Raw genomic sequence first — 27,080 nt, 5'->3', positions numbered from 1 at the left:
GGCTAGGTCAAAATACTTAAAAATTTAATACAAAGTTCCTCATAACTTAGTCTTGATTCAAAAATAATACGAATACATAGGCAAAATATTAACATTTGAAGTTCAAATTTTGACGAAAATTCCTTAAATCATGAATATTTGCAAATTATTTTGTAGGTATATTCATAAAATATTTTGTACAAGTAACTAAGAGTTGAAAATTTAATACAAGATTTTCCATAAGTTTGACTTACAATAATTATAAAAGAACTTAAATTTTGATGTATATTCAGGCCATTGAACATAAACCACCTTTTTCACCAACCACTGGAAATTAAATCCTAGACTGACAAATTATTTCCGTTCAGAATCTTTTTTCATATATACCTAATGATACTTACCATCGGATTTGAATTTAATACATCCATTATAGTGATTTACTAAACAGCAGAGCGTTACTCACTTGACCACTCTTTTTTATATTGTATCTCAAAATCTTTAAATACTTGAAATTTAAATTTTTAAGCGAGATAATATGAGCTCATATAATTTATTTTTATAACGGTTAAAAAATGAAATGTTTTTAAAGTTAAATGACAGATTATATTTTTACTAAAAAGTATAATAATGGGTATAAAAGTATTAGAGATAATAACACAAAGTGGTTTAAAACATGTGGGATAGTGCATATTTGCATATTATACAATTTATTAATCATTAATGTTCACAAATTATAATGGAAAATATTGAATCTAAGTATAGAAAAAGTTATTGTAATAATTTATAACGCTATCATGATAAATGGTAGAAATGGTAGTAACTAAAAGAGTGCAATAAAATGTATTGATTTAATATAATATATTTTTTTTTTAATAAAAATTAATTTTCAATTAAAACATCAATACATAAGAGAACAGAAAATCTTTCAAAAAATCTTGATTCAGTAGGGTTGTAACGTTTTATATGTTATAACTTTTAAAGATATTATCAAAATATACCATTTGAAAGCGATCAATATTAAAAGTAACACATTTGGGGTAAATATACACCTATATATATTATACCTGTAATTTACTAGAAATAATAACAATAAAAAAATCTCAGATGAAAATAATACACATTTAATGATTTTAACATCTATCAAAAACTACTAGGAATTTTGATATTTCAACCTTTCCAGATAATAAGGTTGCTGTAAATAATAATAAAAAAAATTGTATGTAGTTTTTTTTAATAATATTTTATAATTTATATAATTACAATAATAATTATAATAATCTAATGATAGTAATAATATAGTAATGTATAATAATTGTGTGTATCTTCCTCGTGTTTATGTAATAATATAATATTTTCCATTTTAATAAATACACACACACACAGATAAATACACATGTGTATATATGTACATATGGAGTGTGTTTTCTATCTATATGGATTTACAGCTTCTGATGCCAGTTAAATTGCTTTGTACATATATATATATATATATAGATATATATATCAGAATTTTAAAACTCTCGCGAGCGCACACGTATTAACGACAACAAATAATAATAATTTCGTTATAATGATTTACAAACTACATAAAAACTATCACGCGCGCGAGAAATGAAACATTCATATAGTTAATATACGTTTTTTAATATTTATAATTATAAATAATAATAGTAGTAGTAGTAATAGTTGTAGTGTAATAGTAGTAGTAGTAGTAGTAGTAGTAATAGTAGTAGTAGTAGTAATAGCAGTAGTATAAGTGTAATAACTAATAGTTAAGATTAAAGCATCAACAATGACACTGTTAAAACATATTTCATCTTTAAAACAATTAATTTTATCATAAAAAACACAACAATAGAAAAAAATAAGAAGTAGCAACAGTAGAGCCACAATGAACATCAAAAATCATAATTCTAATAATGATAGAACACCATTATTCAGATACCTGATCAATGATTGTTCAATTATTAAATTATTTACAGATCAGTATATGCGATAAGTTAATTTATGCATTTTTTTATAAAATAATATTCTTTAATTCCTACTAATAATACCACTACTACTACTATTATTATTATTATTATCATTCTTATAATTATTAAGGATTATCATTATTATTATTATTATTTACTACTACTACTATTACTACTACTACCATTGCTAACAGTTAAGAATGTTTACATTGTATATTATATATTATATTTATAATATATATATATATATATATAATTATTAAAAAATAACAATTTTTAATATTTAATTATTCTAATATTATTTACACACACACACGCTTACACAGAGGGAGAGGGTTAAAACTAATTTAATTTACATTAAACATTAAACATTAGAAAATTAAAATTTTTATAACGCCATAGTTTGCATTAGTTATACGCGTTTACACATGTGTTGATTGTTATTGTGACTATCAAATCAATAGAATAGAAATGATAACACCACATTTTTGAGTACATAATATTGAACAATTCACATAATATACATTTAATAAAAAATAAGAACATGCATGTAAACATGTTTTACATCACATAATTAATTTCATCAATATTTTATTCTTCATCAAAATCTCATAAACATAAAATAAATATTCACAGAATTTTTAAGTATGTCATATTCCATAATTATTAACATTTCCATAATTTCTTTCTCTCAGATATTATTTTTGCAAAACATAATTTTAATGAGGAGCATATGCAATTAATATATTACCATACAAATACTATTGAAAATAAAATAAACAACACACTACAACAGCATGTGTGCACCGATAACAACACTGTACGTTCATTGTATTGTTTTAAAATGCCATCACTTTGAATCTTAATGTTTAGATCTTTAATTGTATACAACTATAATACACACAAAACATGTGAAAATCTGTATATATAAATAAATATATAGATTATACATTAACATGAATAAATATATATATATTGAATGACAAATAATTATTATCGCTGCTGCTACTACCACTCCTACTACTGTTGTTGTGCTGCAATTGGAGATGCTGCTATTGGTGCTGCTGCTATTGGTGCTGCTGATGTTGTTACTGCTGTTGGTACAGAATCCAAACTATTATTACTACTAGTCTTGTTGTTATTATCTACTGATATTAGTGACGCTGCAGATGGTTTACCACGAACATGAGATATTTCCAGTTGTCCCAATCGTTTCCATAACTCTTCACGTTCAGTTTCCTTTTTTTTCTCTCTGTATAAATATGGCACAATTAGAAAAATTATTACAGAATTATTATTAAGTTTTTACTTTTGTCGTTCAGCTTTATAATTAGCAGTTAATTCGTCGAAAAGTTGACTATTCATTTCCATGAATGTTTTTAGTACATTATAAACTAATGCTACAATGGTTTGGTTCCAATGTTCCTTACTAATACGGTAAAGTGCTGGAAACATGATTGGCATGATTGTCTGGTTATTTTCCTCTATCAGACTCATAATGTATTCGTTGTTCCACAAATATAACGCTCGTTCGGCAACCTAAATTTAAAAATACAATTACATGAAAGAAAACATAAATAAATCTAATATTTTAAAGATAACATAGTCTACACCATAGTTTAGAACTCTAATCAAATAATATATTAAAGATCATACACCTTCACACCTTTTGATAATATTGTTTTAAACATTTCCAGAGTATCAAAATCAAAACTAATATTTGATAACCACGATTAAAGATATACTTATATATAACCAAGAATACATAGTATATGAATTCATAACATTTTTTTTTAGGATTGTTATTAAATCTATATACTCAATTTACTTATTTATACTTAAGAAACCAATTTTAAATGTTTAAATACTAGATTAATATAGATAATAGAAGTTTACTTAAATTAGAACTAAATTATTTTCTGTAATTTTAATTTTTAAAATAATAGCTAGCACAAAAAAAAATTTAATTTTTAAAACCTAAATCAGTATCAAGAAATCAACTACTGATTTGTAATATTGTCAATACATTAGAAGGTTTGAAGATACAGTACGTTATTTATACTTAATACACAACATAAAAATTTAAATAAAAGTTATCATGCCTGAAAGTGAGCACTGGATACGCAACGAGCAATTTGTTTGAATAGATGTGTTTCAATTTTTTGAAATTGCAATGGTTCAACAACATCAAGTATTTCTTCCATTTCACCAAGGAACATGACCTGTAAATAAAAAAATTAAAAAGAGTGAAAAACTGTTATAAAATAAAAATAAATATATATATATATATATATCATTTGCAATAATTATTCATTTTCCATAATATTAGTATTTAATGAATTTAATCTATAAATATTATTTCATTATTAAAAAATAAAAAGTTAAGAGAATCATCTAATTCTTCAGTATATTTATAATAACAAATGTAAGTTATTTTTAGTATAATAATACCTCTTTTAGGCTACACGTTTTTGGCCAATACTTGAGTAGGCCTCGAATGACAGATTCGGTTAAAGAGCTATCCTTTTCAATAAATTGAACTACACAATATGCTAATTGTGCATGATACAGACTTAAGCATTTGACTTTGTGCAAAGGTATGAGTACTTTAACCAGGAACTGCTTGTGTTCGTTCTTCAAAGGAAGTGCAAACCCATTGATAATGCTAAATGGATAAAAAGATATTTTTTTTATAATAACTTCATTAATTTTGATTTACATATAACTTAAGTATTATAAGAATAAATAAATATGTATTAAATTACCTTCCTAGTATTTCTAAAAGTTCACCAACACCATTGAAATGTTCTGTTTCATAAATGAACCTAATAAACACATAATTTGTTTTAATAAATTTTATAATAATAAATAATTCTATAATATATTATACATATTAGAAATAACAAGTGCCTAGTTATTTTTTTCTAGTAATATACAAACCTTAAAAATATATTGTTGATTTGCTTGCGAATAAAAGCACGCAGGCCCAGGAATTTTCCATAAATGCGATGCAACACAGTCTTCAGGAAGTCTCTCTCCCGTGGGTCCTCCGTATCAAATAATTCAAGGAGCTGAAGTAATAGATTGAATTAGTTTTTAAAATAGTTTTATAAATGTAAAAACTAATTTTGGTCACAAATATGTTACCATAAGATAACTAAACAATAATTTCAAAAACGCAAATTATACTATCACAGGTCAATATTTTTACATTCAACTTATTCGAAAACATTTAAATACTTATTAGGATTATTAATTATTGATTAATGGCAATATAATTACGGAAAACTGTTGGTTTACCTAATTTGATTTCTTTTATACTACATAATATAAGTTTACAATTATTTCAATATTATTGACATCTTATGTTATTAAAATAATTTATTTCTGACCATATTAAAAACATTTTACAGAAAGCCAGACAGGTTAGTATTCATTAAGAATAGCTGGCATAGATTGGTTCTCCAAAAATTCTTATCACTACTATAAGGCGCAATCCTGAATAAACACATCTCTGTGTTGCATAGATAATGAAAACAAAAATGTTTATTGTATTCCAAAATTCTGTAGTCTAACTGCACATTGTGGAGCAATTTTTGTTGGAGTACAGTACAGTAAAACCTCTCTAAAACAGAATCGCTTGAGACCTACAATTTTTTCAGTTATAATTCTGTTATAAGGAAGATTCCGTCTAATAAAGGGTCCGTTATAGAGAGGTTTTACTGTATATAGTTTATACTATGTAAGTATAGAAAACCAAACATATTCAAGTAAAATTGACTATAAAAATTAAAGAAGAATAATTTTTATTGTGTTGACATACTCTTGAAGTATGCAAATTTTATGAAAATAAAATAATAAATAGTATCTCAATATTTTATCCTATCAGTTATTATTATTACCTGCAACACAAATTTCTGATCAATGACTTTCTTGCCAATAGCTGGTTGAAAGTCTGGCGATTCCAAAAAGCGTAAAAACAATTCATAAACAAGCTGAAAACAATAAAACAAATTTAATCATCATGAAAATATTTCATTATTAAGGATAAATAAATGTTGTATATATGAACACCTTTATTTGTGTTTAATGAAAAAGTAAATAATATTTATAATTTATCTTTATTAAAAGAAATTAATAAAAAGCCTAACTAAAAAATGTAACTTCAGAGAAATAAAATGTAGAAATTCTTTTTTGTTTCTTATTATTTAAATTATTTAATAAACACATATTTACAGTTAAATGAGGCCATGATGCTTCCAATGTAGGATCATCTTCTTCGGGATCAAAATCTGGATTATCACTGGGCGGCAGTGTTCTGAATAAATTTGAAGAAATCTGAAAAAACAAAAAATAAGCAATTTGTTTAGTATCAAAGTGGTTTGTCATTGAAATAGTTAATACAAAAAAACAGGCTATAACTATCAATAATGAATTGATTATACAGTTAAAATATTCAGTAATTTATTGTAAAGCATATAGTAAATCAAAAGTTCATATTTATATTTAATTAAGTTTTCTCCATTAACCTTTTATCAATTTAAATAATTACCCTTGGTCAGTTTGTTATTATGTTTCCAATATTAGAAAACATCTCGCTCTACAATTTTGATTTTGTGTTTCTTGTATGCATTATTTACTTACACATTACTATACTTTAAGCCTAGCCCATATTTAATGAAATAAATATATTTATTTATTGATAATAATCATTTATATTTCCTAATTTAATTTTTTTATTAGTGTCACTAATAATGTTTCAGAGGAAATTTGAGTTATTAGATACAATAATTATTCACCTTGCTTTTGTTCAAATTATTGTATACTTTATTTTATGATCATATTCACTATGTAGGTGCACTTTAAAAAACAACGAAATCAATTATATTTGGAATGGCTAATTAAGTGATAGCAAATATCTCATTGATAATTGTTATTGTATTATCATAATATAGACTTGGAAAAATCAGCTAATGATCTAAAGCAATGGTTCTCATCAATCTAGGATATGGCAGATGCAACCCCCCTAGGGAAGCATGAATTTTTTTTAAACCAAACATGAAATTGTTATTTCTGATTATTTTTATTTTAATGGACATTATTGAGTAATCAAATTATCTTTAATAATTCAAAGAATACTGTTGAATAAACATTGATATTCCTAGAATATTAGATAGTTATAACACTTATAAATAAATATTATGATTACACTAATAATGTCGTACAATAAACAAGATACAAATTATCAATAATATAATGTAATTGTATCGTAGCTTTCGTACCATATTGAAGTAATTTTATTTCAGTTTATAATTTAGTTTTTAATATAATTATTGGTGATGTAATAATTTGATATAATATTATAACTTCATGATATGTGTATATGTATATATATATAATATATATCCTACATTAATCAGACTTAAATCTAATACTAATAAAGGGGCATAGTATAATATCATACAATAGTATGAAAAAGGGTATAAACCTCAAAAAGTTAAGAACCTATGATTCAGTGTATGATCATAATATGATCATTTTAAATACAAACTATGTCCTAAGAGCTAAGACTATTGAAATATATATAAAAGTGTAAATGGAATGTAAATAGCATTGTAAATTAAACCATCATAATAACATTTGTTTACCAAAATATCCACTGATTTTCACATCAGGGTAAAATATCACTACACATGTGGTGACATTTCAAAACATCCAAAAAGTTAAACCAAAAGTTAATTATTACCATTATTATGCCTCAAAAATTTCAAAATGTTAGTACTTCAACCAAATGTTAGTAAAAAGAGCAAGGTAAATTAACCTTACTTAAATCACACATATATTCATTATATTCACACATGATCGAAACTAAATTTTTTAGAAGAAACTAATGCCAATTTATCTTTTTAATCTAAAAGACCATACAATATTATAACACAAGTATGTACTTGTAAACTAGTATCTTCAATTACATACCTACAACAGTTAAATTAATCATTTGATGATAAAATACAATAATACATATATCTATTAGCTACTTAACTCTATTAGCTAATATATTATAAATCTTTTTGTTAAGAATATAATTTCAACTGATTGCGTTATTAAAATTAAAAAAAAAATTATTATTATTATTGTTATTAAAAAAAACAACTATTTAATAAGGATAAATTATATTTCATACCATTTTAATGATTTCTGGATACATATTTTCTGTCAATACACCCCGTGACGTTGATACATAATCAACAAGTTCATTGAGTGTATCACGCTTTATTTCTTTGCCCTTGAGTTCTGCCATGGGATCCATAAAATCAAAAGGCACTGAACACTGTCGAAGTTTTCTTATCATTAACTCTTCTTGTTCCTGAGCAGTTACATCTGTAGGAAAAAATTGCATAAGTGTAAAAAAAATGTTGATGTATACACGTCAATGTTACACACGCAAGTTAATACTTAGCTACCTACATGAAATTTTTACTTTATATACCAGTAAGGCTTATTTACTTAATTTAATTTATATAAATATTAATTTACCTAACCTAGTAATGAAAAAAATTTTTTATAGATATATTTCAAACAATGCAAAACAAATTTTAAAATAACACTTGCGTGAATAGGTTATATACATCAGAATGAAAGTTTTTTATTTTATCTGAGATCTCAAACAATAAAAAACAGTGTTCTCTAATAAAATAAACTTCATACTAAAAGTCTATGAATTATGATTTATTATTTTCAATAAGATAAACAAATGAACTAATATCAGACTACCTAATATCATGTTAACTATTTTAAAAATCAAAATGTACATACATTTCTTAAATTTACAGATATTGTATCTTAGTAAGCTATAGAATTGATTCTTAAGAGGTTTTGAATAATATTAAAATTTACAAAGGGAACAACCAGCACCAGTAGAATCAACTGGTACCACGCCTACAAAATTCAATAATCTTAACAATAATTAAATAACAATATGCCAGTGCAAATATACCATGATTTTTAAAAAAAATATTAAAACTTAGCTTTCTATGTATTTTTCATATATAAATATGTTATGGATATTAGTTACCTAAAAATATTACTTCAATTTTATGTACCTATTAAAATGAAACAAGTTATATATTTCAGTATTTTAAAGTAATTTTTTTAAGTATGATAAATTATAATAAATTACTATCTATATGATATATTATGTATACTTATTAAATTAAAATGAATTATGTATACTTATCTGTAAATTATCTTATATTATAAAATAATAAATTAACTAGACATAAATTAATCTTATTATTGTTAACATATTGATCAATAAAACTATAAAAATTAAAAAATAATGCGTAAAAAAATTAATAATAGTTCTACTGTCAATTTGTACTCACCCTTTAACAATGGTAAAGGCTGTAATTCGACGTCTGAACACGTACGGTATCTAGAAGAAGACGATGAGCCCTGTGAACGCTTCGTTTTGCGTTTTAACACAGATATTTTTGTGAACGGGTCGATGCGGTCGACAAATGTTGTGGCCGCACCAGTTGATGCAGTAGTTCCACCGCTAGCAGCACTACCAGCACTAGAAGCAGTAGCCGCCGTGTTTGACATGCTCTATATAAGCAAATGCGAAAACTTTTTTTTGGTTTACACGTGATCAGAGCTCAAATCAATTTTCTGTGACTATTGTCAATTAAACGACAGAAATACAATGTAATAATAATATATACATTTACTATTTCATTAATATTATTCTTCTTGATATAATCGCATTTTGTTAACTGTATTTCAAGAATTAACTTTTGTTATAAATAGTTAACAACTGTATAAACCAACAACTATTTCCCTGTATGTAGACAACTTGTTTGGATCGTTATTGAGTATTGAAATGATAAAACGTCTGTGTGGTGATTGACTGTCGTTTTGTAGATATTGATGATGCTGTTGTGATACAATCAAACTAGCATATTTAATGAACATTGTCCGTATGCGAAGTAGCGACTAATGAATTATTATTCAATTTACTATCACACTATAGTCTTTATAAAGAACTTGCAGAAATAAGTATTATGCATGGAATAAAATTAACAATGAAAATGTTATAATTCGATGGATCCGAAAATATATCACTGATCGAGATGATTCATTGTTTATAAGTTGTAATTCTATAAAGCTATCTTATCTTAAGTGATAAGACAAACATACATCATGAATTTGCAACCTGAAAACAACAAAAAATTAGTTTTGACATACGACTAGATAAATATTACATTATATATACATTTCAAGAATAAGTGATTAGGTATAACTTATTTTAATATTAAACCAACATGAAAAATAAATATCAGCCTTGTTATATTAATTGTCGATATTTATGATATGTTTAAAAATATACAAAACTAGGTAACAGAATACAAATTATTGATGACAAACAATAAGAATTTGTCAAAAGTCAGAGTAAATGCACTATCTTAAATTAATGATGATATGCATCAACAAGTAATAACCTTAAAGAGTCGATCACATCACAACAACAAAAATAAAGCTAATACAACCAGATATGAATACACACAGGCACCTCATTAACGACAGACTTGTGATACAGTGTTAAGTATAAGACAGGGAGCCGACTTTGTATCCCCCACCACACGAGGATCACGTTATAAAATATATAAACGTACATAAAGTTGAACACGGACGATAGTAAGCATGAAAAAAACATTGGCACTCGACAATATTGTAATGTCGTTGTCGAGCACCATTCATAGAACTCAAACACGAATAAAGTGGCCCGAATACGATTTGTTTTATTTTCTACTCGAACAGTCTTGATCGTTGGGCCAAGTCCCGCCGTAGGCGGTTAAAAATCGAACGACCCGTTAGTTGTGAACGCGGCATGAAACGATCAACGATTTTCGGAGCGAATTTGGCGATCGTGCGATAGTCTGTTGTTAAAAACGATCGTGTGTTATCTGTGTTCACACACAAGTCGTTAATTTGTGCACAATCGATTATTATTGATTGCTGGCGCGTTGATGACACGAAAACGCATCACAACAAAATAATTACGGCGAACGCGTAATCTGGCGCGGGGCACATTTATTCGGTTCGATCGAGCTCGTACGAATTTGGGGGGGAAACAGAGAGAGCCAAACACAGTATAATGATTTCGCATAAAGAGCGGGTACGAGGTACTAGACGAGATCTACGTAAACTGTTGTTCTTACCGAGGTCCTCGAAAACGACAAAAACGCGAAACAAACGAAAACGTGTCAACCGTCAGTCGCGATGCACTTGTACGCGGCGCGGCGGCGATAAGCACTATTGTTACAACAGCTCGTCGGGCACCCGTCGCGGCAAACGACGACGTGCGAGCGCGTGTAAAAAATCGGTTCGCGTTTCCACGGGACCTTATCGCCGCCGAGGGTTTGGCGAGCGTGCGAGGTCCGTAAACTCGGTGGTTGGATTCAACCTCCACGAATCGATATCATCAAATCGCGTTCGGTGCGCAACTACGGCGGCGTTAATACTATCACCGTCGTGGTCGGGCCGAAAATCGCGAAAACTCGACGCCAGCGAATACTGACGATAATATTATAAAATATTATTGTTGTTCAACGCAATGCACACGGTCGCGCAGCAGCAAACGCACGTACTAATATTATAATAATATAATACTATCATACCAAATCACACACACGCACACGCGCAAACACACACACGCGCACACATACACACGTCTACGCGAAAACTAATACAAATATTGTAATAGGTTGTAATGAATAGCAATAATAATAATAATAATAATAATAGTAATAATAGTAATAATAATAATAATAATAATAGATAAATAAATAAATAATGTGCAGGTACCTCCTATATAACACGATACGACGACGTCGACGGCGATGATTTTAACGATATGAAAAATATTATTATAAATTTTTTTTTTTCGGTTGTTTATAACACCACGCACACACACACGGTAACACAATACGTCGCGCAGTATACAAATGCCGCGATGGACGTGAACAGTGTCGACGGCGATACAACACACGGTCGCGCGGTCGTTGTCGGGAGGGCGGGCAGGCGACCGACCGACCGGATGATAAACACGACGACGACGACGGTGGCGGCGTCGGCACGCACACGAACGATGTCCGACGGTGAACGACGACGGAAACGTTGAAAAACCGACGGCGGGCGGCGCGCGTGAAAAACGCGTACGCGAAAATTACTGCGGCGAAACGAGACTGCTGTTGCGGCTACGGCGACGGCGACGACGACGACGAGTCGCTCCTGGGCAAAAAGCTCGCGCGGCGCTCACACACACACATGCACGCACTCGACTCTAATACCACACGGCGGTGGCGAGAAAACCGTACGTAAAACACACACACACACACACGCACACCGACGACGACGACGGTATCGCTCTCTAATCACACTCACTCACTCACACCAGCGCACGTCCGACGCACGCACACACAGGCACCTGACACACTCGAGTACACTGTGCTGCCACCGCCGCGGTGTACGTCGTCGCGCGCGCACTCGCAACACGAAAACCGCCGCGCGCGCACCGCCGTCACTCACACGGACGCGAAAACGGCCGTGTCGCGCGCGGTGTACGCGTGCGCGCGCGCGCCGGTGCCGGAGCGGACGGGACGGACGCACGCACTCGCCGCCGTCGTCGCGCGGAGGGCGTCCGCACCCATGACTCGCAGACTCGCACGCATGGTGCGAATACGGCGCACGCACACACACGTCGTTATTATTTTATGATGGTGTGTGTGTGTGTGTGTGTGTGCGTGTGTGTGTGTGCGCGGTGGTAGTAGTGACGTCGGTGGTCGTCGTGTACCTACCGTCCACGTTATAACGGGTGTAGTGGTCGTAGGTAGCCGCGGCGGCGGCGGCGGTAGTAGTAGTCGTCGTGGTAGTAGTGGTACCGAGACGGTTTGCCACCGGCAGCTGACGCGACCCCGCGCCACCGGTCATCGTCGCCGCCGCCGCCGTCCCGTCCCGTCGTGTTTAATATTTTAGGTATATTATCGTGTACGAAATATATAATATTATTATTATATTATGGGTTTTTCGTATTATCGGTACTACTTTTTACACAACGACTGTTGGAGACCGCCGCCGACCTACCGGACGGAAACGATAATTAAATCGCGTTCGATCGCGTTTTCCCGTTTTTTTGCGCTTCGATATTAATATATATCATATCGTTTTATCGTACATAATATATTATATTATTATGTGTATAACAATCGTCAACGTCTGTCGTTTTGTAGAACGTTACGCACACGACGTATTAATATTGTATTAGATCGCTGATAATTTGTACTACTCTGCTGCCACTCCGCCGCGGCTGTTCCCGCGGAGTCGCGTCGGCAACGCCGCCAACGCCGCTCGCGCACCGGTTATCAGAGTCCTGAATTACAATATAAAATATATAATAATATACTAAAATACGATATCGGTGGCACGCAATAAAATATAATATTATTATTATTATTATTATATCGTTAACGTCCTACCTCGAAGAGACGTTAATAATAAAATATTTGCTACTAGTGCTGCGCGACAAGCTATTAGTACGAACTCGATACGTCTTATAATAATAATAATAATGATATAGTTTACGCTACGAAAATATGCAGTCGTTATCTCAATCTGTCCCGGCGCGGCTGCAGCTCTACTACCGTTTTCGTAATTTCATCGTTATCATAACACCGATTATTATTATTATTTATTATATTTTAATAGACCTTGTGGTACGTGTGTTGTACCTATGTATATAACATTATACGTATTATGTTTGTACGGTATTGTGAGACAGTTATAATATTATTTAACTACCATCACGTAGGTACTTATCGGACGGCGTTTTCGTAGATAATAAAAACGGCAATTTGACACGGTTACCGTGGGCGCGCGTTCGTTCTCGGTTTGGACTGTTTGGAGATGAAAAAAAAAAAAAAAAAAAATGAAAAAATATTTATAGGTAACGCAATATGCCAATACGGTGGTAGGCATACTATAGCGTGACTACGCTTTTGAACGTTTTTGGCAACGATCACGTTTTCCGTTATGTATAAAACGACGACGACGCGGTTGGTTGTTGGCGGGAGTCGAAGACAAAAAAATGAATTGAGTAGGTACCTACGAAAAATCACCGGGCTGGCTCGACGGTTGTATCGAATCCTAGATAATATCATAGAATGGAATAGCCATAATAGGTTTATATTATATTTGTAAACGCCAGACGAAAATAAAAATTACTCGTTGGCTGCTAATATATTGATTAGGTATTATTTCTAATACCTACATAGTGTCTATGACTATGCTCATAACGCCTTTGGGATGTTAAGACTTCAAATAAATATTTAATAAATCCGGACTGAGAGGAGATACAGAACAGTTTTTTTATGCATAAATTCAAAAACTAAAATTATATATACGTATATGTGTACGAAATATTACTAAACATTATCATGATACGTTTATATGAAAATGGTAAAATTTAGTAGCAGAAAAAATAATAATAATTGATACTACCCACATGTTTTTGACGTATTCGAGTGATATTTTATACGTTATAGTAGATAATTTATTACCTACTGTAGTGGCGACTGCCGACTTAAGTATCATTACCTATTATAGTAATAAATAATTATACAGTATTACATAATGATAATTACATTACTAGTTTTATTATTTTATTATAATTATTATTTTAAATATTAGAAAAATTTAAAAAATCATTATGCATAAGAGTGCGACCGTAAAAATAATTATTACAATCGTTTTTTAAGCAAATATCGTTCAAATTAAAGTGTTTAAAGGGACAGATTAAATAAGTGTTCGGTATTTCGAGCTTGCTATCGTAAGTATATTGTCGGCAATAAAATTTGTTTAGATTACCATGCCACCCGTCGTCTACCTACGAGTGGAAATGACAGACTGCATATTTTTGGCAATAAATAACTACAATACGTCAATACTAATTCATCATGTTGTAAATTATAATATTCTATATACTTTGTCTAAAATCGTGTTAGAATACATGTATCTAAAGAGAGGTGAGGGGAGCATCAATTGGCAGGATATTAAGCAGCTACATACCTTGCATTCCCAATGTACTTGTGTATAGGTTTAATCATTTGGGTTATGTTCATAATTTGTATAGTCATATTTATATTTTATAATATATAGGTACCATTTCAATAAATAAATGTATAAATGTATAAATTAGCGCTATACCTACCGTTATTTATACTATTATGTCAGTAACATCAAATAATAATATAATAACTATACAAAGTGCAAACACAGTATCTATGCTGTGAGTTCATGACGTGTAGGTACCCACATAATTAAAAAATAATTAGAATAATAATTTTAAAATTTATTTCAAACATTAATGTAACGCTGCAATGACGTTTAATTTTGCTATTTTATGCTCTAAAAGTTTGCAGCAATACTGTAAATCATTTTAGTAGGTATTATAGCTATAGCCTATATTATGTATATTATATTATATGCATTTAAATATTAAACAAAAATCCAAATTCCAAAACTTCCCCAGATTTGTTTTAATTTTTTTTAATTAATCCATATTATCGGGCTTAATCTACTCTTAAATTTCGCGAGCTTTTTATCAAATTTGTACCCTAGGTCACAAGGGCGTATATCGATTTCACCGATATTATACCTATATCGACTTCCGCCGGTTATTGATGGCGCCGAGTCTTAAACTCAATATAGGTACTTATTTACTATTTACATTTACAAAATTATTGTATGGGTAAATATTTAGTTATTAAAATCATAAACTTTAAAAGTGTTATTGATTGGTTCGTTGTTTAACTTATACTCGTATGTACAAACTTTACAAACTAGAAATCATTATTCTTAACTATATGTTACTATATTTTTAAACAAATTATACTTATTTTAGATACCTACTATAATTATTATATTATATTATAGTAGTATATTATATTATATTTTAATGAAATTTTTATTTATTTCATATTATTAGGTATACATATTATACCATACAATGTGTTAGTAAATTTAGCATTATTTTATTATTGTGGCATTTATAGATATACCTATTAAAAATCAGTAAAATATAAATACAGCCTAAAATAAATAGTAGCTAGTGAGTAGTAGTTTCTACAATTTTTATAAATTTATTAGACTTGTCTACATACTATTGTTATTAAAATAAATAAATAAATAGAAATAGTAGTTCGATCAAATTAGGTATAATATAACATTGTATTATTATTTACACATTTAAAATTAATTATAAATAAATTTATAAACAAGTTATACAAATCAATGTATTAACATAATCTATTTTTAATTTATTTTTTACTTTGATGTTATTTTAATGTTGATGGATGAAACTTCTTGCATTTTTTGAAATTATATTGTTTGCATATAATAGAACCACAAAAAATTATAATTTTGTTTTTTCACACTAGAATGTACAGTTTAATTGTATTGCATGATTTGCATAAAATGTCTTAATTATTGTCCGCGTAGCGAGCACTGAGCACCACTGTTCTACAGTGGAAGTACTTACTATGGGTCTAGAAATTTATTTCATCTGGTATATACGTGCAAACAATACCTAATATCAGAATCTTTTAGTTTATATCGATTATCGGAGTTTATCGGTTTATAATATATGCCAGTAGGCGGTAAATCAAAAAATGTAAAAACATTTACACTTGTTCGTACAAAACATCAGTATCTCTTCCATGGACAATATTTCACATACTATTATCTTTTTATTATTTAATAAATAAAATAGGGGAAGAATAGAAAAGCAAGGATTACACTAATATCAAAAATAAATTTCTTTTTTTAACACACTGGTATTCTTGTTAAGGAGTAATTATTATATCGGATTAAACGAATGAATTTCAAGGGTATTACGTCATATTAGCTTTGATTTAATTTTTAATAAAAAAACATTTACGAACAATAATTATTTAACTGATTCGGTGTTCTAATTTTTTTAGATAAATCATAAATCGTATCATATTCAAGATAAGCTGCTAATTGGAATGACCTAAAAAACAATTATAATTGTAACAATACAATACTAATACTATAATGATAATTAATATTAAATGCCTATTGCCTACCTAAATAAAATATTGTTAATTTTTATATTGGTAAACTTGCCTAGTTGTTGCAGAACGTATTGGGAGAAATAATATTCCCTTGGCTTATGAACCTTTAAATCGAAGCAATTAATGTATTAGTTTTACAATGATGTACCTATGTTTTTTTGTGTTTATCATCAGTTCTTTGAGCAGTAACAATGTTTCAGTTCTAAATTTTAGGGCTGGTTTCTGGTAAAAAATTGGGTGGTTGGTACTTTAGGGGTTAAATGTAAAAATGTTATACAGTACTTTTCTTTATAAATTATAAATTATCGAGAAGAACAAAGAAAAAGTTAACGAAAAAACAGGAATTTTTATGCTAAATTAATTATCGACAAATATTTTTAAATTAAATAGGTTGTTATGGCAATTTGATAACGAATAACCGTAAAAACTTAAAAATTTCACAAACAAATGTTTATGTTTTTATTTTCTATTCGTTATGATAAAATATTAAAAATATTAATTCTTTTTTTGAAAAATAAGCCTCAAAATTTAATATAAGATTTCACATAAGTTTTTTTTCATATCTGTATAAAAATATAAAAATATTTTATGTGCATTATAATAGTTAGAAATTCATAAATAGTTTTCTTTTTTATTTAAAATTTGAAAATATAGTACCTATAGCTACAAGGTTTTTCATAGATAAATAGTTTATTTATACTATTATACTAGAACAATAATCTAAGCAATACATAAACATAATTATTTTTTATAAACATTTGAAGTATAAATTTGAATGAATTTATTTATTTAGATAACGAATAACAATATAAATTAATTTGTTGTGATTCAAAACACTATTTGCGAGGACAAAGGTTTTAAGCATATTAGGTATACATTTCACTAAACGAAATTTTATTTTTGAAATATGCATATTTATCTGAAGATATTATCAATTTTTCTATTTTATTATGAAACTTAACAGTCAGTAGTCAGTACTCAGTACTCACTACTCAGTAGTAGTTTCACTGTTTTATGATAAGGTAGTATCCTAGAACAGAACAGGTAGTATTGACTCAAAAAAGTCAAAAATCTTAATATCTGATTGACAGAAAAGATGTAGATATTAGCACATATAGGTAGGTACCTACCTACCTATTTTCATTTTATTATACATTTGAATTTAATTTGACAGAGAATTATATTTGTTATTAATTATTATTAAAAACTGGGATACCATAAATTATAAACGATGAAATTCCTAAATACAATCCCGAATTATTGTAGGTACTAAAGTATTATAATTTATAACAAAGGTGCATATTATATACGTCGGTAGTTAACTATCTATATCAGTCATAATTCTTATCATTATCATTTTTTAATGATTTTATCGTAGATAGAAGTTTAATATGATAAGAGTATACAAGTACTATAATATAGTGTATAGTAAAACTCAAAACTGAAAATTAAAATACTATAAATTATATTGTTTTTCCTTTTTTGGAGATTGTAAATTTGTGTGTTTGTGTACCTAATTGGATATAATTACTAATTATGACAGAAGAATCACCGGTTAATATGAATATTGTGGAAACAACCAAGACACGAGTTAAAAATTGTGTATTTTGTAACGTAATTGCTGCCAATGACCCAAATATTATTCTTGAGCCTCGAGTAAAAATTATTTAATATTTATTCTTATGATTTAATGAAATTGTTTTATAACTATATATTATTCTATAAGTTGCCTATACTAAATTAGTTTAATAGCTATACACTTAGGTAGGTATTTAATGTAATACTAACTTGTTATCATTGACGACCAGTGATGGATTGGATTGGAGTAATTTAAAGTCTATTTATTTAATTAATATTATTGTAACCGTTGTACTAATTTATCACTTTCCAAAAACTTTGAATGCCAGACCAATATTATGTCTGTTTAACATTCATTAGATTATAATTCAAAAACTTAAGATAAATATTTATTAAATTACATTTTTATGGAATAAATAATGTTACAGAGCGATCAATTTGTAATCATAAAAGACATTAAGCCAGTGGCTACTCACCATTTCTTAGTGTTGAGTGACAAACACATAAAAAGTTCTAAGAGTTTGCAACCTAATGAACAAGATCGTAATTTACGTAAGAAAAAATATATTAATCCATATTAATTACCTACTTTGTTTAATTTGCATAATATTTTTGTATATTTACATTAGTCAAGAGCATGGTTGCAGCTGCAAAACAAATATTATTAAACAATGGTTGTGATTTAAATGACATGAGGTATTCAAAATCATACGTCATATTTATAATTATATTCATTTTTATGTCTTGTTGTTTTGTTAGAATGGGTTTTCATTGGCCTCCATTTTATTCAATAGGACATATGCATCTTCATGCCATTAGCCCCGCTAGTTCAATGTCTGCTTTCAATCGTTTTGTTGCATTCAATCCAAGTTTCAGTTATGTTTTTGTTGATGTAAATAAATCATTTTTAAAATAAACCTTTTTTTATTTGTTTAATCAAAAATTATATTTATATAAACAGGTAAATTATGTGTTGAAACGTATTGGTTGCAAAGACGAAAATGAAACAGAAAGTCCATCTTCAGTCAACAAACAGTGATACATGTTTAACATAAAATATAGACACTACCTACTTGTTATTTTTTATTTATTAGTATATTAATTCAATATATTATTATTGTTTTTTTTTTTTTATTATATATACATGATTATACGGTATCATTTTATAAATAGTAAATTTTATATTTTTGATATTCTATAGTAATAATTTTAATAATTTAACCAATATAAAAAAACCTAATAATTTTGTATTATAATATTCTGTATTAAAATAATAGTATTTTATGTATGAAAAAATGCTTTTAGCTATTTTAAACATTGTTGTCATCATGCAAAAAGTAATCAAGTGCAATTTTTTTAAATTTTAAATGTGAGTACTAAATAATATTTTAATTTTGTTTTATCACTTGCCATCTTATGTACGTTGACAACTATGTTATGATGTAATCATGATAAACATTTACCTACTGAAAAAATATAATGAGTATTAAGAAACACAAATAATTTTAAATTACAATTAAATATTATAAATTATTATATTTTCTATTTGCCAATTTAATGAATAATAGAATAAAATTAATGATTGATAAAAAAATTCATTAATATGATTTTGTTCAAGTTCTTATTAATGTACATATTTAAATTCATAGTTGGGTTGTTAGTATTTTTTAATAGACAAATAATAAATAACAGCACATAGCACATAATAATAATTCAATCAATAATATTTCAATTCCAAAGTTTCGGAAGTATCATAAATTATATCTTTATTATTAATAAAGAGTTTCTAAAACAAAATATTATTTTTGATAAAGTAATATGTAAATTGTTGATACCTATATTTCTACAATTAAAACCGACAGCAAATTTGTTTTATTTTTTTTTTTTAAGTATACATTTTACATGAATACATTAAAATGTATAGCATTATTGCTTTTATGATTTTGTTAATTTTGGTTCATTCAAAATCAAATAACTGTAGATAATCAAAACTATAATTATTATTATTTAATTTGTTATCAATTACTATTATTGTATTAGTGTTAATTTTTTATTTGTGTTCCCATTGGGTAGTATTAGGTTTAAAAGAGACTCTTCCAGATAAACAGTTTAGTGTCCATAATTTTAAATATTATAAGAACAAATTGATCAGAAAAATCAATTGTTTTCAGGTAAAGTTTGGACTGTGCAACTGAAGTGAATTACATTTTAAAAGTAATAAATATTGTTCTTCATTATTTTACTTTTATGGAGATTTTTAAGACAAAATATTTATTAAAAATAAGAACATTTACATTGATATTAATTGTTAATAGGTAAATATTATTTACTTTAAAGCAGATGTTATAGCTGTAATAAACATCAAGAAAATTATTTCCATATTTATAAGCTTATAATAATAATATATTTTTGTATTATAAATTCGTAATGCTAGTTTATTTAAAAACGTGGTTACATTTATTATTTATAAACATACCTATCATACAAATAACTACAATTCCTATCAATAGAAGTTATTTATTTCAATATTGATTCTATTCTATCAATGAAGTAGAATAATAATAACTAATAAATCATACATTTTGCCTTTTTTTAAACTAATGTAATGAAACTTATAATAGATAATGTTGTGATTTATATTATCAAGAGCTTTTATTATACACAAAGATGACTTTGAATTTTTAATTTATGTTATCATAGACAGCTTACTGATTTTTTTTTTTTGCTGTAAATCTTTGTGCTGATCTATAATATTAAAAATGACATGAAATACAATACTTGATAACAGAATCTCATGAGCCATCTATATTTAAAATATAAATCCTCTAAATTTATAAAATATGATTTAACCAAAATTTAAACTTTATGACATTTTGCCATTCTGATTAGTTTAAATTACAGCAAAATGTATATACTAATAATATAATAGTATTATAATATATATGTTTATTTATAAAATAATTGTTGTTGTAACATACCAGTTTAAAACCCTCAAAAATATAATAATACTATTAGAAATACTACAATTATTTGTACTTTGTACTTAATAAATAACTTTAAAATTGAAAAAAATAACTTATAATATTTAATGTAACAAAAGAAATGTATATAATATGTATATATATATATTCATAATATATAATGCAAATAATACAGTACAAGCAATTTAATTGTTTAATTATGGTTAGAGTTTATGTGTTGGAAAATTAGTGTGGAAATTAGAATTTTTAAATTAAACTTATTTACTAAATTTAAAGTATTATAAGTTAGTGATACTTAATATTTTATAGGAATGTATTTTGTTATAAACATTTTATTGTTAATCGTTAAATTTAAAGTTTTTTTTTAAATCAGATTTAATTTAGATCACATGAAATTAAATCATTACATATTCGTTTATTAAGAATTTACTCAACTGAATTAGAACACATGATACTCATTGTACATACTTAAACATTGTTGAATAAATAACTAATCGTTTTTTTCATTTTTTGACTGAATATCACAAATGAGTTTCATGAATTCAGTATGGTTATAAGAAGGAGCCGTTGCAAATACTCCATATTTATTTAAAGGATCTTTTTCATTCTCCTTGCTATAACTGTATTTATTTCCATATACATCAGTTAATTCACCACCAGCTGCTCTTAAAACTGCCTCTGGTGCTGCTGTATCCCATCGTTTACAACCAGCACTAGGATAAACGTAAGCATGCGCTTTGCCTTCCAATATATAAAGTACCTAAATAATATTTTTTCAAAATGAATTCATATTTAATAATTAAAATTTATATCAGTTAGTTGTATTATTATACCTTATTTCCAGCACCACCAACTCGTATAATTTCACAAGGTTTTAAGCCATCAATAAATTTTTCTATTGCCTTATCATAGTGACTTCTTGTAGTTACATATACTTTCTTTGTTTGAGGAGGTTCTTTTAACTCAAATCCACCTACACCACTGCCAACCAGACCCCAAAGAGCTCGACCACGGTTTTGCCAAAACGGTTGATAAATTACTCCAGCCACAGCTTCATCATTAACACATACTCCAATCAATATTGTAACATGATCTATTAAACCTATAAAATAGAACAGTAAATATAAATTTGTTTAAGCCAATATTCCAATAGATATAAAATAATCTAATCATACAATGATTTACCTTTTGTAAATTCTGATGTTCCATCTAATGGGTCAATCCAAATTGTAACCTAAACATAGAAATTTAAAAATAAGGATGAGTTTAAATAATATTGATATTAATAATTGATAAATATATTAATAGAAGTATTGAACAACAGAATTTTTATACAAATAATGAACCATTATTAGCATTTATTAAAAAGGTACGTCATAATTTTTATAATATTAAAAATTGTATTGATATTTTATAAAAAATTACTAAATTTAATATTTTTAGTCTTCAAATAATGTGTATTTTAATCACTTATTATAAATAAAAATTAAAATAATCAGTCATACTAACTTGATCTTCTGTAACACCCTGTAATGATTTTGGACACTCTAAATCCAATATTTTAGGATCAAGATCAGTAATTAGCCAATCTGCAGGAACATCCAAATTTTGACTAATTTTATCAACTTCTTCTGCTACAATATTCACATTTGGATACAGATTTTTAAAAGATGCAACTATACAACGTTGTGCAGATCTATCAGCTTCAGTTTGCAAATCATTTTCACCCTAAACATAACATAATATGAGTTACAATACAAGCATCAAGACAATTAACAAATGATAAATAACATTATTTACCTTATCAATTATTCCCAAATCTCCTTTTTGCATAACATCGCGAATTATTTTACCAGCTTTATGGGCAACAGATACTGATGAAGCCAAAAGTCTACAAACTAAAGCTGGTCCTTGAGCCATCTTATAAACTAAACAAATATAAATTCTATGAATAAAACAAAAATTGCAAATAAAAATACTTTACATTAAATCACAACTTTAGGAGGACTGACAATTATTACTGGTATGATTGAGTAGAATAGACTGAGAGTAATATTGGTAAAATTTATACCATCATTTTTAAGACTAAATAAAATGAAGGCCAATAATAATATCTATAATAATATTATAAATAAATATATATATATATATATATATATATATATAATATAATATAGGTAAGTTATCTATTCAAGGTGATGCTCAATAATTTTAACAATGACTATCTATCTAATTCTATAGCCACACAATGACCTCTATAGTGATTGTCAATTTTTCACCAATATTATACATATATTTATATATATATATTATATTAATACATACATGCATATTTTACCACACTATTGTAATAAATAATAATGAATTTTTTTTTAATTTGCATTGAAACCAAACATATATAGCTTTAGTAAAACATAACAATGTTTTAACAAACTCAAACAATCATAACAAAACCATATTATTGACTTATTGCTCAATTCATAAAGATCATTATTCATAATTATTACTTATAGTAATAATACACAATGTTACCTTTTTTTTTTTTAGTATATAAAATATTTGTTCAAATGTATAGTTTAAATAAACATAATAACACAAATAATCATATAGAATAGATTACTATGTATACAAAAATGTATGGGATTCTACTTTACATATTATGCATATTTAAATCACTATTTTCATTATTCATCTTTGTCGAGTATCTTTTAATTACCTTTTTTTTGTGTCAAAACATAAGTAACAACTCTAACAAAACTTGGAAAATTTTACAATGATATTAAGACTAAGAGCAAAATCTTAATATTATTCCCGAGGAATAAGATACTACTAATTAATTATAAATATTAAATGAAAGTTTTGTTCTTAAAAAGCAGCATTTTTATTTAAATATGAAAAATACAGCCAATTATGTAAAATTATAGTTTCTATTAGATATACTACTTAGTAGCATGTACATATTACAAAAAATATATAATTTTCCATTTGATACAGTAAGAATATAGGCTAAAAATAACAAATATGACAGGTTAAAATTATTTTAATGAAATGAGCTACCCATTGATGAAACTTCCTGGTTAGGTTATAATAATTGTATATAATATTTATATATTTGTTTTACAACAAATGAGTTGTGGAATCTTCTATAGAAATATTTTGATTTATTACTTATTGTTTTTAGTTTTATTTTAGGTCTAAAGATAGAGAAAAAATTGTAACATACCTACTGAGGTGCTATAGTTAATTTTCCTAGAATAATGTTTTAAAATACTTGAACTTTGTTAATGTTTGATTTTGTTGCATTACCTCATAGTTACAGATCATATGTCCATATTGGTTTGAGTAGACTTTAGTACATGAGAAGTTTGATACCAGTAGAGGTGTATTTATTATTGCATAATACATTTTTTAACATACGTAGGCAATGATTTAGAACTATTTTTCAGTATTAATATGGTATACCCAAGTTTTTCTTCGATCAAATATTAGATTAAAATATTTGACAGTAAGAGAGCAAGGATTGGGAGTACCATGTTCATTAGTACACGGAACCTGTCTAAGGGTGAAAGTAGTATGAATAGATTTGCTTTGGTTAACTTTAAAACGGCATTTGGTAAACCAATTTTCTACATGGACAAGGCGATTTTGAAGATTTTAAAAGGTAGTGGGAGGATCATTGTTGGTGGAAATTATAGCTTTGTCATCTTTATAATCAGCTACTGACAAATGAAGAGTGTATGGTCTGTCAAAAACATAAATATTATATAGAATAGAGGATAAAATGCTGTCCTGTGGAATACCAGCTTTTATAACTGCTGTCAGAGCAAGCAGAACCCTAGCAAATTTGAAAATAATGCTCTGTGAGATATGATTTTATAATTAGGTAGTAATCAGGATGAAGTTATCTTTTATGCTTATACAAAAGGGCATAGTGCCAAACACAATTAAAAACTTGAGAAATATATATATAAATATATTAAAAACTTAATTTCAACTATTGTTTTTAATTGTATGCAATAACTAAATTAGATACCATATTAAACCAATAGGTAAGTTACTTACTTACCAGATATGTATGTTAATCAGCGATGACAATGGTTTTTATTAGGAAGTATACTTTAAAGATAATTTTTCGTTGAGTTATTAAAGCCTTTTATCTTATATATATCGATATAAATGAAAACGACGTTCGACTTTTTAATTTTATTCACGTTGGCATTAAAACACCTATAATAATATTATAACGATGATCTAAAACTATGATTTACGTCTCATCAAAATATCTATTCTCATATTCGGCGTATGGGAAAAGGTTTTATGTATTTTTTCTTAAAACGTTAATAAAATAGTAAGTAGTAACTGGTAAGTAACTACTTTCTCTTTGAGATGGAACATTTACATTTTACATTTCACCAGCCAAAATTATTGATGATAACGATAGGTAGGAGGAGTGCCACAAACACACACACACACACACACACACACACACACTCTACACACATCCGCAATCTGATAATAATAATATAATAATTACAATATTATATTGTTATCTTTCAAGGTGGATTTAATTATTCAATAAAATATTTTTTTACATTTGTAATTTATGTTCTATAGTATTTCGATACTGCTACGATTTTAGATAAGCATGTAGGTAGCTAAACCACATGTAGCCATAATACATTCGCTGTGGTTTGAGACATAGCCGATATAGGTATAGATAAGGAAAATGATATTATATTGGACTGTGGAGTCGGTCACGGCCAGACGGTCGTAAAAAAAAAATCTTATTTGTTCTATGATTGACGTTCTTCCTCCATCAACGAAGTTCATTATTATATTGAATGCTCGTAAGATTAACATAAGACAATATTGTACATTTTAACATTTAATTTTCCTGATTTAAATGATTCAATATCGGACTTAGGTGCGGGATATCGACACTTTTCCTAGTTGGTCGTGGCTAGAAACTAGGGCTGTTCATACAATTCTGAAATAATAATTAATAACTAGATAGGTTCCTATTCCAGTTTATGGCTGTGCAGTGTTCACTCAGTACAGCTGTAGAGAAAAATATCTATATTGATCTTGAACTTTGAAAACATTGATATTCGGTATCAGAAAAAAGTGATTTATTAATTTTAATTATTAGATAAAAAAAAACTACATTCAACAAATTATGTACCTAATTAATTTAATTTTAATTTAATATTAATTTAATATTATATAATATTATAGGTACTGTTTTTATAAAGTGTGAAATATGAGTTAATTTGATTAATAATAAATTAATAACTAATTTAAGGGCAATATGTTACATGAAATATTGAAACTTAGAATCAGCATATACATACATTTATACCTTAAAAAAACACTAAATAGTTTCAAAACGAAACCAATTTTAGAGTCGATAAAATATA

General features: G+C 27.5%; 3 protein-coding genes across 6 annotated transcripts; 1 reads left to right on the top strand and 2 right to left on the bottom strand.

The window, feature by feature from the left end:
- Positions 1 to 1,193: 1,193 nt before the first annotated feature.
- On the bottom strand, positions 1,194 to 12,460 carry LOC114128931 (serine/threonine-protein phosphatase 2A 56 kDa regulatory subunit epsilon isoform). 2 transcript variants are annotated; one of them, XM_027993538.2, is made up of 11 exons: positions 11,820 to 12,460; positions 9,338 to 10,167; positions 8,137 to 8,333; positions 6,189 to 6,290; positions 5,855 to 5,947; positions 4,893 to 5,023; positions 4,718 to 4,777; positions 4,404 to 4,617; positions 4,055 to 4,174; positions 3,262 to 3,491; positions 1,194 to 3,204 (listed from the first exon to the last, which is right to left on the bottom strand). In XM_027993538.2, the coding sequence occupies exons 2-11, from the start codon at positions 9,555 to 9,557 to the stop codon at positions 2,973 to 2,975; spliced, it is 1,599 nt and encodes a 532-aa protein (XP_027849339.1). In that variant the 5' UTR covers positions 9,558 to 10,167; positions 11,820 to 12,460; the 3' UTR covers positions 1,194 to 2,972. The 2 variants fall into 2 exon arrangements, with proteins under 2 accessions (XP_027849339.1, XP_027849340.1); XM_027993539.2 differs by lacking the exon at positions 11,820 to 12,460 and adding an exon at positions 11,174 to 11,669.
- Positions 12,461 to 18,501: 6,041 nt separating this feature from the next.
- LOC114128932 (adenosine 5'-monophosphoramidase HINT3-like) lies at positions 18,502 to 19,978 on the top strand. Its single transcript, XM_027993540.2, has 5 exons — positions 18,502 to 18,760; positions 19,111 to 19,234; positions 19,312 to 19,378; positions 19,442 to 19,574; positions 19,644 to 19,978. The coding sequence occupies exons 1-5, from the start codon at positions 18,641 to 18,643 to the stop codon at positions 19,719 to 19,721; spliced, it is 522 nt and encodes a 173-aa protein (XP_027849341.2). The 5' UTR covers positions 18,502 to 18,640; the 3' UTR covers positions 19,722 to 19,978.
- Positions 19,979 to 22,058: 2,080 nt separating this feature from the next.
- LOC114128937 (3'(2'),5'-bisphosphate nucleotidase 1) lies at positions 22,059 to 26,096 on the bottom strand. Of its 3 annotated transcripts, none has more exons than XM_027993552.2 (6): positions 25,726 to 26,096; positions 23,464 to 23,591; positions 23,173 to 23,391; positions 22,849 to 22,897; positions 22,497 to 22,765; positions 22,059 to 22,423 (listed from the first exon to the last, which is right to left on the bottom strand). In XM_027993552.2, the coding sequence occupies exons 2-6, from the start codon at positions 23,581 to 23,583 to the stop codon at positions 22,154 to 22,156; spliced, it is 927 nt and encodes a 308-aa protein (XP_027849353.1). In that variant the 5' UTR covers positions 23,584 to 23,591; positions 25,726 to 26,096; the 3' UTR covers positions 22,059 to 22,153. The 3 variants fall into 3 exon arrangements, with proteins under 3 accessions (XP_027849353.1, XP_027849352.1, XP_050062568.1); XM_027993551.2 differs by having other exon boundaries at positions 25,730 to 26,095; XM_050206611.1 differs by lacking the exon at positions 25,726 to 26,096 and adding an exon at positions 23,648 to 23,672.
- Between the last annotated feature and the right edge of the window lie 984 nt (positions 26,097 to 27,080).

This window comes from Aphis gossypii, chromosome X (assembly GCF_020184175.1).
Source record: "Aphis gossypii isolate Hap1 chromosome X, ASM2018417v2, whole genome shotgun sequence".
Taxonomy (NCBI): domain Eukaryota; kingdom Metazoa; phylum Arthropoda; class Insecta; order Hemiptera; family Aphididae; genus Aphis; species Aphis gossypii.
This window is presented reverse-complemented; position numbering and strand designations above follow the sequence as displayed.